We start from the raw sequence: 17,992 nt of genomic DNA, 5'->3' as shown, positions 1-17,992 counted from the left end.
CACAGCTCTATACCATAGTCCGGCTGTTAGACTGGAGGGAGAAGAGTAGGGCCTGGTGGGTGGTGGTCCGTGTGTCAGTCCTTTCCTCATATGAAATGAACTGTCACAGATTGGAGAGGTGAAAAGTGCTCCTTCCATATTGTGTTTCTGTGTGTGTTAATTATATAAGTCTGACGTGTGTGTGCGTGTACATGTGCCTGTGTGTTGTGGGTGGCAGGGGGAAACGTCTTGCCTTACTGTATGTCGGGATATGCAAAGCTTGTTCTCAAAGGCAATTAATGGAGATGGGGAAGAGAGAGAGATATGGTAACAACAATAAAAATCATAAAAATGGACTGTGTGACGTGTAATGCCTCTGTTGACTCCCCAGCCGTTGTGTCCGTCTGTGAGGGTGAATGGAGCCGTCCTCTATGCAGCACACAAACTTTAACAACAAGTGCTGTGCTTCGACAAAATGTATTATGCGAGAAATGTCGGTGGAAACGATATATATATATATATATATATATATATATATATATATATATATATATATATATATATAACCATCAATTCGAAGTAAACTTGGGAGTCACGCGATGACATGTTACGTGGTCCTCCCACTACGACTCGTTGGGAAAACATGCGTTTTTTTAGGCTACAGATGAAAATACAGTATGAGTGCTGTTGGCTAGAGCGCATAATATCAGTGGCACACACTATATAACGCAACCGTTTTTTGTGAGAAAGCCATCAGTTGAGTTGGGGAAAAAAATATTTAACGTGTATTGGTAATTTAAACGCAAAAATATACAGTATTTTCTGTACCCTACGTCATCACGCACAGCCTTTTATTTGCAACAAGTCAATTTGATGGAAACATCTCTGGTTGGAAAATGTGCATATTGTTTTGATGTGGATTTTAGAATATTTGCATGAAAATCAGATTGCTGTACACAAGACTGTGATCATCTCAAGGACCTTAAACTGTGTTTTACCAAGTGACTGGGTAAGAGTTCTGCAATCCATAATAAATTAGCTGGGTTATGTCATAAAAAATTACACTGGCAGTGGACTGTAACGGTTTGACATGGTTGCAGCAAAGCATACAATGATAGTCAAAAGCTAAGATGTTTGTCATCCTATATGCTCTGAAAGTTAGGGGTTCAACAGTTCTCCTACGATCCTCAAAGTTCTTTGAAGAACCATAGGGTTCTTGGCACTGAAATCCGCCCCCAAAAGGTTCTTCCAAGAACCCCATAGGAGGTGGGGTTCATCGAGGAAAATCCTTAGTTGGTGGGGGTTCTTGCAGGAACCTGACTGCCCAACTGAAAAATTTGGATTTGAATTTGAAAGGATAGCAGGTGCAGGCACTTAACTGAAAAATGTAAAGATCTCCTCAATGTAAGGTAAGGTTTGTCCCTTGTATGATCAAAATGTATATTGTTTTCTGATGATACTATCTATCTTTTCATATTTGTGAAAATCTTTCTATGACAGAAAATGGACACAATTCAATGGATATCAATCAACAAAGTGGTAACAATATGTAGGCTATAAGAATATGTTGAAGGTTATCTGTATTGGGTGCAGATGACTAATTTTTGTATCTGTCTGCAGGTATACAGACGAGAACGCATACAAAGGTACAGTATGTCAATTGGTATTGGTATGTTATGCAGATCACATTTACCATCCTCCTTCCTTACCTCTTCAATGAATATCCCATAGGCCTCTACATTATGGACAAGGTATATGTATGAAAACCATTATCAAAACAGTTTTTTTTCATTCACATTTACCACAAAAACCAAGGTATGAATACTGTTGTGTGCATGTTTTGTTAATCATCAGTATAATTACATTTTTTTTTTAATTCACAGACTTTACCCTCCCGACATCTCTGAATATAACAGAAAACCTATTTGATCACCATGCACTGAAAAATTATTCTGGCTATGGATACAGAGAACATTAACATCAACACGCCAGAGGATATACCCATTGGACTTGGGGCTCTGTTGGGAGTTTACCTCGTATTTTGATTTTTTAATTCTGCTTTGCCACTAAAATCATAAACACTGACAACTAAAATATTGTTATTGTTATTTTTATGCATATTATTATTATTCATAATAATACTTGGTATTGGTATGTTACGCAGATCATAATAATAATAACAGGGGAGGGGGTAGTTCAGATATTAGCCCCAAAAGGTTCTTTGAGGATCCATTAAAAGGGGTAATTTGAAGAACTGTGGGTTCCCCCACAGTTTCAATTTGAAAACCCCTGAAACATCCTCCAGGAACCTTTTATTTTTAGAGTGTACATGTGTTTACCTCTTCAGAACAGGTTGAGTCATGAAGTGTCAAAGTTAAGACTGTGTTTGTCATAAGGCCAGTCTACCTACCCACAGCCTTAAGTTCTGTCTCTTCAGTGTCTCTGTTAAAGCGTCAGGTGTGTTATGGTTAAAGAGACTGACAATTCCAATTAAAGTCTAATCCGATTTTTAATTTACTATAGGGCCTCCTGTTTGTGTGTCAGCACCTAATTCAATTAGGTGCGGGACAGATAAAGGGCATCGTCTGCCCCAGGAGCAATGAGGTGCCTGTAGGTTTCCATAGGTGTCTGTGTGTCTGGCTATACCTCTCACAAACAGGTAAGGAAGAATAGAAGCAATGGTTATATTTTGGGAGAATAAATGACATGCTGATGAAATGTTCATTGTATTTCACAACACAATTCATGGGCCACAGAGTGGCACCTCTAACAGTTGCAAGGCCTTTTCAGAAAATAAACTGACAACTAAGTGAAAAATGTGAAAAATGCAATAGAAAAGGTCAAACTGAAATGTTTATGAAAAGTGTCTGTAGCAGCAAGTCACTGACATTTTGGTCAGGATATTGTGCTGCGCTCAAACCTAGATTCTTTGATAAAACAATTTGTGGGCCTATGTGCCTTCGCCATCATCCACCTGATCTTTTCTAAAGAGTCTTCTTCCTCCCATTTTTAGACACAGAAAATCTATTTGTTGCTGAGGCAAGGTTTCCAGGGAAACAGATGGGTTGATCTAAACCTGAAGAAGGACCAAACATCTGTAAATTAAATCATACAGCCAGCTGCACTGGGATATGCTCCACTGAGTTCACGTTCTGCTGCTGTAGGTATACAGTAGCCTATATCCCAATAAATGTCTAAACATATTTGGCAATGTCAAATCATGTTCCATTGAGAGTTCCAATATGTGAAACAGCACTTGCCCAATGTCTGGAACTCTAAATCACTGGAAATGTCTGCATTATACAGAAAGTGAAAAACGGATCGAAAAAACTGTAAGATGACATTTTGCTGTATGTTTTTCCTTATCTTTTCCACCGGTGTATCATATTTTTTATTTTAAAGCCTATATGGTTTTGACTGATGCTGGAAATTGGTGCAAACTATTTGATGTTGCAGTGTATCTGATATAGATTGTTGTTTTAATTGTATTTGTCTCCATCAAATAAATTAATGGTCACTCTTCACACTAACCACATAGGGTAATTACTCATGAGGGATGATCAACTGGCCAATTATTGATGCCACTTTCTGCATGATGCGATCTAAACACAACAAGAACAACTTAATAAGTTTATACTCATGTCTAAACTTGTGTGCTTAAAGCCTGTTGATTCCTTCATATATATCATGTAAACACGTCCTGTAAGAGTGTATCTCCTGACTAATTCATGAGCTTCAGTGATTGTGACTGGCTCTCTTGAGGATCTCATCATTTTCTCTTATTGGTTGGCACCCAACATCGCCCGGGAGAGTGTATAAAAAGCATCATATTATTCCATCTAGCGCAAGTCGATCTCTAGGGTGCGAAGGAGACTATATAGTTCTGCAAACAGTGCGCGATCCAGAGGAGGCGGGAGAAAACACCTGTTACGGAAGAATCAATTCGACAAAGCAGCCTCCACGTCTTCAGTAAGTTTATTAAGCTGAATTCAACCGTTGTCTAAAATTGAATATTTGTCTCACTCAAGAGCGCATAATGAAATATATTTCGGCACCGAGAGCATATAAACTTCTAATTTTCACTTGTTGCACTTTATTTCCGCGTTAAGATAGGCATAGGCTAATGTAAACTACTACAATATTTACTTTTTAAATAATACATTGACTTTCTTCCAGTGCACCACGTTTTGCTAAAATCTAAGGAGATCCGTCTTGATTCTCTATAAAGGCAGAGTTATTATAAATTCAAGCTTGTGCAAATTCATCACAGACCAGACCTTTAGCCTATACTTTTGTCCTATCTTCCATATCGTAGTTAATATGCACAACATGTCAGTTAAATGTAACTTAACGGAATACAATACAATAGAATACCATGACTGTTAAGAAAGTGGATTTCAATGTGCTTATTAAGGGTGTTTATTGTTACGTAACATTTTAAAACGAACCCATTCAAACCTCAACTAACTTAACAGTGGTTCTAAGATGAATAAATGTACTCTATTGAAAAAATAATGAGTGAAGGCTACATGTGTTATTCTGACTAATGCAGCAGTCTTTATTATTCCACAGGAGCAATATGCTGTGCAGCATGTTGATATATACTCACTGCTACCTAGACAACGTATGAATGTACTACTGTATGAGTACAAATAAGTGTTTTCTTAGCCTTTGTAAATAAATCATGTGCTAACATTGCATGTATTATTTCAGGGATGCAAACTAGTCACCTTTCGGCGAAATTCGGCGTTTTGAATCCAAAATAGGTGACCTGCGTGATTCGTGTAAGCGAAAAATTACTGTCGTTTGGAAAGTTTGAGGTGAGGGAGAAAGTGTGGTGGAACAGGTATTAGCATTGTTAAGTATCTTGCTAGCTGGGTTGAATTCTCCGTTAGCTAGCCAGAGAAATGTTGAGCAACATTAGCCAATTTATCTGATCAAATAATTGAGTTCATGGTGTGAAAATTAGCTTGCTAATAACGTAGACAGCTAGCTAACGTTACAACATCAAATTAGCTAACATTACTAACTTAACCAATTCTATATAGTATTAACTGGTATACGACACCTTGCCGTTGTTGTGCCGAAAATCTCCCATCTGCCTGCTCTATAGAAAGTATTTGACTCTGATGTGTGCCACAGAAAGTATTTGACTCTAGCCACAAAATTAAGGAAATTAGAAGGGGAGGGGGGGAGTAAAATTTAGGGAAGCAATAAACATTTCAGAACAACTACCTGTTGAATAAGACATGGAGAGATGACGAATTTTGGCAAAGAGATGTATTTATAGACTAATACACTTGAAACAAATAGCCAAACCGAAAACTGCAGACATTACTTGCTCCTCCCCGAGACCAAACCGACATAAAATATAAAATGAGACGCAGCCTAACGTGATCAGTAATCTCAACTAGCAGGCAAATTGCAGCAATGAAGAATTGAGTGCGTGCGCGTTCACACGAAGGGGGAGGGGGATTCTGGCAGGGGGGAGATTTTCGGCACAAAACTGTTCCTCAAGTTATAACGCGTTAGTTGCTTACTGGACCCTGGAAATCTGTGTGAAATGTTAACTAGCTAACGAACTAACCACTATCTGTTAACTCATGTTTCCCTATACAGTATGTGGTTCATTTTCAGATTGAGAGAATTAGGTGGAAATGAGGCGTTGCTTGTTATTAAGCAAGTGGAGCTGGAGCTGGGCCTGGTTTAAACTGGATGCCACTATAGATGTGAAAAGAAAACCACACACTTTCCCTCTTTCTCGCTTTTGCTGGCACATTGTAGAACAGATGTCCACAGGCATAAAGTGTACAATGTAATAATGTGCAGTGTACTCCGAAGATATTGTTTTTGTTGTGTTGAACTTGACAGTAGCATGTGTGAGTGAGGGGGGATTATATATTGTTTTACTCAGTGAACGTTATTTTTGCCCACATGTAGCTTTGTGCACTTGATCGATGTCTATAGTGGCCACTATAATAGAGTAAAAATAGAAAGCCTGTTTGTTTCATTCTACTTTAAGATGTTTTTTTCCAAAGTGTGTTTTTTTCTCCCATTTATGTGTGTGGTCACAAGCGTTTTATTATAAAGATTGTCACGGATAACTACAATATTAGGGTATTGTTTTTTTCTCAAGACTTGAGTGTCATTTGCAGTGAAGTCTAGGCAACAAATAACATTGGATTGCTTTCTTTAAATTTTTTAGCTGTAAGTTAGGTTCACATGAACCACTTTATTTTACACATAGACTGATCATGTAGATCATATTCTTGGTTGTTTAATTAGTTAAAACCTGCATTTCCCCCTAGCAGGGATTTTTTCCATGTTTCAGTGAAGAAGAAAAAAAGTGTCACTTTTTTGGGCCATCACCCTGATTCTTTACATACAGTTGAAGTCGGAAGTTTACATACACCTTAGCCAAATACATTTAAACTCAGGTTTTCACAATTCCTGACATTTAATCCTAGTAAAAATGCCCTGTCTTAGGTCAGTTAGGATCACTACTTTATTTGAAGAATGTGAAATGTCAGAACAATAGTAGAGAGAATGATTTATTTCAGCTTTTATTTCTTTCGCCACATTCCCAGTGGGTCAGAAGTTTACATACACTCAATTAGTATTTGGTAGCATTGCCTTTAAATTGTTTAACTTGGATCAAACATTTTGGGTAGCCTTCCACAAGCTTCCCACAATAAGGTGGGTGAATTTTGGCCCATTCCTCCTCACAGAACTGGTGTAAATGAGTCAGGTTTGTAGGCCTCCTTGCTCGCACACGCCTTTTCAGTTCTGCCCACAAATGTTTTATAGGATTGAAGTCAGGGATTTGTGATGGCCACTCCAATACCTTGACTTTGTTGTCCTTAAGCCATTTTGCCATAACTTTGGAAGTATACTTGGGGTCATTGTCCATTTGGAAGACCCATTTGCGACCAAGCTTTAACTTCCTGTCTGAGGTCTTGAGATGTTTCTTCAATAAATCCACATAATTGTACATCCTTATGAAGCCATCTATTTTGCGAAGTGCACCAGTCCCTCCTGCAACAAAGCACCCCCACAACATGATGCTGCCACCCCTGTCCTTCACGGTTGGGATGGTGTTCTTCGGCTTGCAAGCATCCCCCTTTTTCCTCCAAGCAGAATGATGGTCACCTTGACTAAACAGTTCTATTTTTGTTTCATCAGACCAGAGGACATTTCTCCAAAAAGTACGATCTTTGTCCCCATTTGCATTTGCAAACCGTAGTCTGGCTTTTTTATTGTGGTTTTGGAGCAGTGGCTTCTTCCTTATTGCGCAGCCTTTCAGGTTATGTCGATATAGGACTCGTTTTACTGTGGATATAGATACTTTTGTACCTGTTTCCTCCAGCATCTTCACAAGGTCCTTTGCTGTTGTTCTGTGATTGATTTGCACTTTTCGCACCAAAGTACGTTCATCTCTAGAAGACAGAACGCGTCTCCTTTCTGAGCAGTATAATGGCTGCGTAGTCCCATGGTGTTTATACTTACATACTATTGTTTGTACAGATGAACGTGGTACCTTCAGGCGTTTGGAAATTGCTCCCAAGGATAGGATGAACCAGACTCTCTGAGATCTTGGCTCATTTCTTTTGATTTTCCCATGATGTCAAGCAAAGAGGCACTGAGTTTGAAGGTAGGCCTTGAAATACATCCACAGGTACACCTCCAATTGACTCAAATTATGTCAATTAGCCAATCGGAAGCTTCTAAAGCCATGACATCATTTTCTGGAATTTTTAAAGGCACAGTCAACTTAGTGTATGTAAACTTCTGACCCACTGGAATTGTGATACAGTGAATTATAAGTGAAACAATCTGTCTGTAAACAATTGTTGGAAAACTGACTTGCCAAATGACTTGAGTTTTAGTGACTCCAACCTAAGTGTATGTAAACTTCTGACTTCAACTGTACCTCTTATTTAGGCTGCTAAATATTTTTTTTATTCAACACCTCTATAATTAAGCAATAAGGCACGAGGGTGGTGTGATATATGGCCAATATACCACAGCTAAGGGCTGTTCTTATGTACGACACAATGCAGAGTGCTAGGTCACAGCCCTTAGCCATGGTATATTGGCCTTATATCACAAACCCCAAGGTGCCTTATTGCTATTATAAACTGGTTACCAAAGTAATTAGAGCTGTAAAAATAAATGTTTTGTCTTACCCGTGGTATACTGTCTGATATACCACAGCTTTCAGCCAATTAGCATTCAGGGCTGGAACCACACAGTAGTGCTTAAGAACAGCCCTTAGCCGTGGTATATTGGCCATATACCACACCCCCTCAGGCCTTACTGCTTAAGTATACACTTGACACATTGGGGTCAATTTAATTGATTTCATCGTTTTTAGATTCAGTTAACCATTTCTTACACAGATATAGCAACAGTTGTAATGTGATTTACTCAGTGTGTTAATTCATGTATTTCATAACTGCTGCCATGTTTGTGCTTTTGCCTCCAGACAGAGAAACACCCTTGTATCCCACCTGGTGAAGCCCAGTGGGATAATGTGGGTTCTGGACAAGATCCGTGGGTCAGTAGAGACCACTGTTCTCCGGCGGGGGGAGAATGGGGTCAAGGACAGCAATACTCCAGTCTACAGCAACGTCCTCACCCCTGATAAGATCCCTGACTTTTTCATTCCCCCCAAGCTGGTCTGCTGCCCCCCAGAGCCTGAGACCCTGGACGTCGTCAAGCCGAAGGAGGGGCTGCGGCCCTCGGCCTCTGAGCAGACCATTGGCAGTAAGAAAATCAGCAGCCCTCGCAGCCCGCGTCTGGTTGCCAAGCTAGCTGGGGACACCAAGAACCTGTTGAGGGCCGCCAACCGTCACATTATCCAGATAGAGAGCGCTGATGACATGGTGGCAGGGGACACCAACGCTGATCCTCAGTCTCAGACCGCTATGTCACTGCCCTACGTCCCCAAGACCCAGACTTCCTATGGTTTTGCCACTTTGATGGAGAGCCCCCACACCCGCCGCAAGGAGTCCCTTTTCCACTGTGACCAGACCAGCCCCCTGACCTCTCCCAACTCCCAGAGGAAGGGGAAGAGCAGCGTTAGCGAATGCAACCACCTCAACCCCCCTGACTTCAACGCCTCTCACAACCCATACCGCTACTTTAGTGGAGGGGAGAGTGATACCTGTTCCTCGGCTGAGTCCTCTCCCTTCAACTCCCCACTTCTCTCCCGCTCTGCCTCGCTGCTCAAAGTCTTCACCCACGAGACACAGGCAAAGGTGGTGAAAGCCAAGAGGACGTTTGCCCGCCACAGCTCCTTGTCCACAGACGAGTGCAGCTCAACCGAGCCCAGTCCCAATGTGCTGCGGCGGCTCCACTCCTCTTCACTCCATGGCGGTGGGCCGTCGGACCGGGAGCACACCGTCAACCTACACAAGGGCGGCAGGGTGAGGCTCAGCGCCGACTACGATGCTGGCACAGCCCGCCTGCGCATTCGTATTCTGGCTGCCGAAGAGCTCTACGACAAGATGTACGACATTAAGAGCATCAACTGCTGCGTGTCACTGTACCTCAACCCTGGCAAGCTGCAGAAACAGCGGAGCACTATCATCAAGAACAGCCGAAATCCTGTGTTCAACGAGGACTTCTTCTTTGACTCTGTGACCTCAGTGCAGGTGAAGAACCTAGCAGTGAAGATCAAGGTGGTGAATAAGGGCACCAGCCTGAAGAGAGACACTCTGCTGGGGGAGAAAGAGATCCCTCTGGGGAAGCTGCTCCATGGCCTCTAGGTCTGTCCTGACGATGCAGAATAGTACTCTGACTAACACAGAATGAGACTATGAATGATAATGTGCGTGAAAAAAGATATGTAACTGGGGTTAGATGTTTGCTTGGTCTTCCCTGTATTCACATAGAACTGTCTGAAAGGAAGTCAATGTCTGGTCTGGTCTAGCAGTTTAACTCTTAGCTGGTCACCTCCTCAACCTTCTATTCCCTGAACCTGAAGCCCTGCACAGCCCAACTTGTAAATCATGTGGTGGACAATCGAATATGGCACAGGTCAAAAAACACCTGCTCGTTTGAGGGACTCACTTTTTGTACTCTCTTGATCTCAACGTTGAATGTCGCATGGTTGCAATTACATGTGACTCAGACAATACAGGATGCGAGTCTCTATGATTCAGTTTTTATTCAGCACTACAATGCTTTTATGGATCAGGGCGTCTTTGATGTTGCCACTATAACTTGATGTGCAAATTATCCTTTGATCCTTATTGTTGTTGCGATCCACAGTAGCCTACTACCGGAAGGAAGGCCAGTCTGTTATGTGACCACAATGTCCAAAACCTGGAGAATAGAGATCAGACGTCACCGTCTGCTTCCCTAGCGCTTGGCATGAATATGTAAATGCAGTGATATGTTAGCAGTTTGTACTTCAGTTTCATAACGCCCACAAGCCTTACCAAGAGTGATAGATAGACAGAAAGAGAGAGTGACAGAGGGAGGGGGGAGGGTGTATGCATTACATTTTAAAGAGTGTGACATTATTCAAAGGTGTTGAACATAATTTTATACATAGATGTTGTATTTGTATAAGACATATGCTTCAGTATGATGTATACTGCATGACCAAGAGTATATGGACACCTACTCGTCAAACATCTCATTCCAAAATCATGGGCATTAATATGGAGTTGGTCCCCCCTTTGCTGCTATAACAGCCTCCACTCTTCTGGTAAGGCTTTCCACTAGATGTTGGAACATTTCTGCAGGGATTTGCTTCCATTCAGCCATTAGTGAGGTTGGGCACTGATGTTGGGCGATTAGGCCTGGCTCGCAGTTGGCGTTCCAATTCATCCCAAAGCTGTTCGATGGGGTTGAGGTCAGTGCTCTGTGCAGGCCAGTCAAGTTCTTCCACACTGATCTCAACAAACCATTTCTGTATGGACCTCGCTTTGTGCATGTGGGTATTGTGATGCTGAAACAGGAAAGGGCCTTCCCCAAACTGTTGCTGCAAACTTGATTTTATACACGTCAGCAACGGGTGTGGCTGAAATAGCCGAATCCACTAATTTGAAGGGGTCTCCACATACTTTTACAACATTATGACTTTGTAAATTGTGTACTGCTGGAGAGTGAATGATTAGCAGCCATCTGACCCTGAAAACCTTATAATTTGCTGACTTCATTATTATGATGGTGACCTGTGTTTTCCACTCCTGACAAGCCACTAGGCCAGAGGACTGAGAAAGGAAAAACATTTACAATAAAAAATATTTACAGTAAACATTATTTGACATGAAGGATAGCCTTCTACTCTCTGCATGTGCTCTGCTGTCCTTTAAAATGAATTACAATACATCTGATCTGATTGCAATTTCAAGAAGGAGACAGAGGAAAGAAGCAGAGGTTGTTTCTGCAGATGGTTAAAGGGTCACCACACACATTCATCTTTGAGATATGGAGTCATTTAATCATGTCAAACATGACTATTTTACAGAAAATAGCCATTATTTTTGTGAGTTACATTCCCTGTCATGTTTTAACCTAGACGATACAATAGAGTTCTCTACAATACCATTGCTTTTCTCCAAGCTTATACTTTATATAACTTTGTTTGGCTCTAACTGTGAGGATTTTGTTATTGTGGAAAATCTGAAATCTGCTACGATACTATTAAATGATTCATCTGTGTGTGCTCAATGCTCATGCTATGCCTGCTGTACATGGGTGCGTGCTCACTGAGTTGTAACCAATCCCTTCTTTGGATTACATTGGCATGACTAAAAAACTAAAATATTGTCAGTAGATTTTATAATACTTCATTGTAGTAGGCTGGGGTCAAAATGTAGCCTAAGTGCTTTTATGATGAAAATTTAATTAAATCAAAAAGTGAGTAGTGTATTTTGGGGATTGCCAACTATTTTTGTAATTGATTGTCTTTTCTTGTTTCTCATCTACAGATGTAGGATTTTAATTTGAGCCAGTTTTCTACAGTAGTAAAATAATCCTGTGGCAGCAGGAAATGTGAATTATTATGTGGATTATAATTAATGAACATTGTTGTGGGCTTTGATACATTTTTCGTTAGGGCAAATCAAGTCTGAATTTTCCAATTGGAAATTGCAATCTTTAGAATCCTTTTTAAAACTCAAATACACGACAAGTTTGCATTTCCTACTGTGCAGAAAAATTCTCAGCAACGAAAGAGTTATCAAATTAAGATCTTACATCTGTATTTAAAAAGACAGCCCAATGTACATTTGAACCAGGAATAATTCTCCTGAGAAATGAAAACTGTGCTGGAAGCTATCTCACTCAACAGGTTAGATACGCAATTAAAACATGTAAAAAAAGATCAGCAAAAATTTAAAATGGATTCAATTAACTTTCTCCTCATGACTGTGTTTTCAATTATGCTATGATTTGAAGTGCTTTAAATACTGTAGGCCAGATCTCCTTGCTGATTATCTTCTATACCAACCACAGGGTTAATTATCCTGGTTGAATACACTGTAAATATATATATCTTACTAACTAGGCTGCTTATGGTGCCCAGGTGTGTTGTTTTGTGGGATGCCAGTGGGAGGGCTTACTGTCAGCTAAATAATGGATAAATATATGTTTTATACATGCAGTCATGTATCAAATGAATACAGTGATTTTAGATCTGAGCACCTGATTTCTAACAGTGGAGGAATACCCACTATCCTCTAAGATGTGTGTTTTTCTCTGTTTGTTATGGGGAAGCCCAACACCTCTATTGGGGGTGCAGAAAACCTGCAGATGTATAATGTATATAGCCACTTTAAATGGGTTTGCCATCATAGTATGGACTTGCTTTTTAGAATTAGACCTCTGCTTGATGCATTAGATACACAGTTAGCCAATTTGATTGCCAACCTTGATTTAAGTCTCTGAGGGATTGCCAGAATGAACTTTACAATTAGCTAGCTGTTGGTGTTCGGAAATCCTTCCTCGTTATTCTGTGCTAAATGGCTATTTAATTACACAAGCTAAAAAGGTCTGACTGTCAATTTTTTAAAATTAAACTCGGAAGACTGCTTATGCGAAATAATGAAAGTGGGGAGGATATTTATTTCAGTGATCTAATTTCTGCAGTGGAGAGAAGATGTTTAATATGCTGAACTTGTTCTGTTTCTCAAGAAAATGAAACAAGTGCCAATCCGTCATACTTGATGCCAAATTCTTTAATTGTTATCTCAAGGTGTTAGATAAATGATGGATGCTAGTTAGTTTCTATCTACTGTATTGTTATTGTTGGTGTGAGTACTTATGTATTTTATACTATGATGTCATTAGTAATGGACACCTGTGGGTTTTCCTGACTGTTCCTCAAACTGTGTTGATATAGGCCTATGTATGACTATGAAATGCCTTGATTAAAAGCAAATTTATTGTAGATTCTTCATGTCATCATTACTACTTTGTTGACATAATGACATTATACAAATCAGCGCTATAGCAGTGACCTCACATTGTGTTAATCATCAGATCTGATACAACAGTGATTCTCATATTAGGGCTCTATTCAATTGGTATTGCGGAAATTCAGCTTTACAGTGTGATTGAAAGTTAAAAGCAATGTTCCCGTGTTAGCGGAGACTGCGTTCACGGTAAACGCTGCGTATGTCGGCTCAATCGGAAATTACCTTGCCATTCCTAGCGTGCAATCTATAACGATTCAGTGATACTGATTGAATAGAGCCCTTAGTGTGCTAGTCAGAATAAGAGTTCAGAGAATACATTACTAATAATGATTTTAGAGTCCCAAAGGCACATGGCTCCATTATCTCCACATAATTGTACACCTCTGCCTAAGAATATGTCTTCTGTGTGAATCAGTAGGGCACCTAATCAGAGCAGGTTCTGATGAAGCAGCAGTCATTAAAGCAGCAATCCTCTCTACAGTGTCTAAGGGTCAGTCCAATTACTGCAGTCACCCACTGTCAGCTCTTTATCACATGAACTCATGGAGTCAATTAGATCCTGGATTGTGCCAAGGAAACTCAGTCTGTAGTGTCCCGTATCTTATCAACATATGCTTCGCAGCTGTAATATGTGTCCAATAACTCCTTATCTGATCTCCTCTGATGGCAGTTTAAGTTCAAATTATAATCACTAAGAAGTATTTCACATTTTGTTATACTGTCCTGTGAGTGTGAACTTTCTTAAGGTATTATCCGACAAGTGGTCAGGTTCCTCATTAACCTCTAAAAATCTAAGCCGTTGGCTAAATTGTTTTAAGATGATCATTCCATGGATCGTTTAGCTATTTGATTTTGAATTTTAGGACCCCTTTAGGTATCCCCAAAAAAGAAAATCAAAATATTTGATAAAACATTGAATTTGGCCTTTACTGCTATTGCCCATAGAAACGCATTGAATAACATATTCATAAATGGCAAAATAGACAGTAAAAAGATAAATCATAAGGAATAAGGTTTTGAAGTGTCTGTCCTATATCTAAGGGAAATAATAAATATATGGATATATATATATAAAGTGCCTTGCGAAAGTATTCGGCCCCCTTGAACTTTGCGACCTTTTGCCACATTTCAGGCTTCAAACATAAAGATATAAAACTGTATTTTTTTGTGAAGAATCAACAACAAGTGGGACACAATCATGAAGTGGAACGACATTTATTGGATATTTCAAACTTTTTTTAACAAATCAAAAACTGAAAAATTGGGCGTGCAAAATTATTCAGCCCCCTTAAGTTAATACTTTGTAGCGCCACCTTTTGCTGCAATTACAGCTGTAAGTCGCTTGGGGTATGTCTCTATCAGTTTTGCACATCGAGAGACTGACATTTTTTCCCATTCCTCCTTGCAAAACAGCTCGAGCTCAGTGAGGTTGGATGGAGAGCATTTGTGAACAGCAGTTTTCAGTTCTTTCCACAGATTCTCGATTGGATTCAGGTCTGGACTTTGACTTGGCCATTCTAACACCTGGATATGTTTATTTTTGAACCATTCCATTGTAGATGTTGCTTTATGTTTTGGATCATTGTCTTGTTGGAAGACAAATCTCCGTCCCAGTCTCAGGTCTTTTGCAGACTCCATCAGGTTTTCTTCCAGAATGGTCCTGTATTTGGCTCCATCCATCTTCCCATCAATTTTAACCATCTTCCCTGTCCCTGCTGAAGAAAAGCAGGCCCAAACCATGATGCTGCCACCACCATGTTTGACAGTGGGGATGGTGTGTTCAGCTGTGTTGCTTTTACGCCAAACATAACGTTTTGCATTGTTGCCAAAAAGTTCAATTTTGGTTTCATCTGACCAGAGCACCTTCTTCCACATGTTTGGTGTGTCTCCCAGGTGGCTTGTGGCAAACTTTAAACAACACTTTTTATGGATATCTTTAAGAAATGGCTTTCTTCTTGCCACTCTTCCATAAAGGCCAGATTTGTGCAATGGACAGAGTCTCCCACCTCAGCTGCAGATCTCTGCAGTTCATCCAGAGTGATCATGGGCCTCTTGGCTGCATCTCTGATCAGTCTTCTCCTTGTATGAGCTGAAAGTTTAGAGGGACGGCCAGGTCTTGGTAGATTTGCAGTGGTCTGATACTCCTTCCATTTCAATATTATCGCTTGCACAGTGCTCCTTGGGATGTTTAAAGCTTGGGAAATCTTTTTGTATCCAAATCCGGCTTTAAACTTCTTCACAACAGTATCTCGGACCTGCCTGGCGTGTTCCTTGTTCTTCATGATGCTCTCTGCGCTTTTAACGGACCTCTGAGACTATCACAGTGCAGGTGCATTTATACGGAGACTTGATTACACACAGGTGGATTGTATTTATCATCATTAGTCATTTAGGTCAACATTGGATCATTCAGAGATCCTCACTGAACTTCTGGAGAGAGTTTGCTGCACTGAAAGTAAAGGGGCTGAATAATTTTGCACGCCCAATTTTTCAGTTTTTGATTTGTTAAAAAAGTTTGAAATATCCAATAAATGTCGTTCCACTTCATGATTGTGTCCCACTTGTTGTTGATTCTTCACAAAAAAATACAGTTTTATATCTTTATGTTTGAAGCCTGAAATGTGGCAAAAGGTCGCAAAGTTCAAGGGGGCCGAATACTTTCGCAAGGCACTGTATATACAATACCATTCAAAAGTTTGGGGTCACTTAGAAAGAAGCAATACAACTTCTTTAGACTAGTTGAGTGTCTGGAGCATCAGCATTTGTGGGTTTGATTACAGGCTCAAAATGTCCAGAAACAAAACTTTCCTCTGAAACTCGTCAGTCTATTCTTGTTCTGAGAAATGAAGGCTATTTCATGTGAGAAATTGCCAAGAAACTGAAGGTCTCATACACCACTGTGTACTACTCCCTTCACAGAACAGTGCAAACTGGCTCTAACCAGAAGAAAGGTCTTTTTTGAGCCTGTAATCGAACCCACAAAGGCTGACGCTCCAGATACTCAACAAGTCTAAAGAAGGACAGTTTTATTGCTTCTTTAATCAAGACAACAGTTTTCAGTTGTGCTAACCTAATTGCAAAAAGGTTTTCTAATGATCAATTGGCCTTTTAAAATGATAAACTTGGATTAGCTAACACAACGTGCCATTGGAACACAGGAGTGATGGTTGCTGTTTCCAGCTACGATAGTCATTTACAACATTAGCAATGTTTTCACTGTATTTCTAATCAATTTGATGTTATTTTAATGGACAATAAATGTGCTTTTCTTTCAAAAAGATGGACATTTCTAAGTGACCCCAAACTTTTAAATGGTAGTTTATATACAGTACCAGTCAAAGGTTTGGACACACCAACTCATTCAAGGGTTTTTATTTATTTTTACTATTTTCTACATTGTAGAATAATAGTGAAGACATCAAAACTATGAAATAAGACATGGAATCATGTAGTAACCAAAAAAGTGTTAAATAAATCAAAATATATCAAGAATGCCGTTCGGATAGTTTGTACCGTGAGAAGACAGATTTTTGGGTTGTCTCATGGTCTGACAAACACCTCTGTAGCTCGGCCTCCTTCCACCGCAGATGTGGAAGGCCGACATTGACGAATGCGGAGGATTGAGTCGAAGCCCACTAAAAAAATGGATATCTCTAGCTTAAAGATCCACTATGCAGAAATCGCTCTGCCATTTCCAGGTTGCTAAAATTCTAATAGTTGGCCTAATTTCAGTTTATGTGACAAAACAAGCATTGTATCTAAACCCCTGTGAAATATATTTTCCATTAACAAGAATATTGTACATTCTGCTGTTTGAAGCTGGATCGCAAAAGGAAAAGATGCAAAAACTCAACTTCAGAAGCATAGAAATAGCACACATAGAACAATCTACTGCTTCTTAGACTTGCTTCAACGTGAATTTTCTATGATACTTAGATTGACACATGGGGCCTCCTACCCAGATGCACACTCTCTCTCTCTCTCTCTCTCTCTCTCTCTCTCTCTCTCTCAAATACTGTATATATTATCTGATCTAGCTGTATGGCAGCATGGCACACCTGTTCCTCCAAATTAGGCCCAGACCCTGTACCTGTCTATCCTTACCCGGCTGTGCCTTCTATAAAGGAGCCTCTGTCCCCTTCTGGGTTTTTTTGGCTACAGGCTGTTTCCAACCATCCATAAACAGCAACAGCAGATCTTGTTTCTGTTTAATTGTCAGTTTCAGTTGACATATTCTAAAGTCAAACCATTTGTTTGGAAGTGTAGAACCAATCTTGGCAGCCACATCAGGAGGGGGGTGAGTGGGAGTTGGTTCCAAGACAGCATGCAGGAGAAAACAGCTGGTACAAACATGGATACAGATGGTAATTGCTGTCATGGCAGAAATCAAAAAAGAGATATAAAATGAAGTAAATAGAAACAACCAGTCAGAACATACAAGTAACTGTCTAAATAATAGAATCACTTGAGTAAATGAGGGATACAAAGTACATTAAAAGTCAGTGCTTCCACACAGGTTTATTAACATCCCATCATGCTTATGGTCATGTTTAAAATGCTGGGCAGGCCATTATTTTGGT

General features: G+C 40.0%; 1 protein-coding gene across 1 annotated transcript; it reads left to right on the top strand.

Annotated features, from left to right (window-relative positions):
* Positions 1 to 8,510: 8,510 nt before the first annotated feature.
* On the top strand, positions 8,511 to 9,803 carry LOC139407611 (C2 calcium-dependent domain-containing protein 4C-like). Its single transcript, XM_071151440.1, has one exon. It carries the CDS (start codon positions 8,511 to 8,513, stop codon positions 9,747 to 9,749), a length of 1,239 nt encoding a protein of 412 aa, XP_071007541.1. The 3' UTR covers positions 9,750 to 9,803.
* Positions 9,804 to 17,992: the final 8,189 nt, after the last annotated feature.

Source organism: Oncorhynchus clarkii, chromosome 4 (assembly GCF_045791955.1).
Source record: "Oncorhynchus clarkii lewisi isolate Uvic-CL-2024 chromosome 4, UVic_Ocla_1.0, whole genome shotgun sequence".
Classification (NCBI taxonomy): domain Eukaryota; kingdom Metazoa; phylum Chordata; class Actinopteri; order Salmoniformes; family Salmonidae; genus Oncorhynchus; species Oncorhynchus clarkii.
Note: the sequence above shows the minus strand (reverse complement) of the source record. Positions and strands in the feature narration are given on the sequence as shown.

Excerpts from the sequence above, each read along its gene's own strand:
- LOC139407611 (XM_071151440.1), top strand. The coding sequence starts at position 8,511 with ATGTGGGTTCTGGACAAGATCCGTGGGTCAGTAGAGACCACTGTTCTC.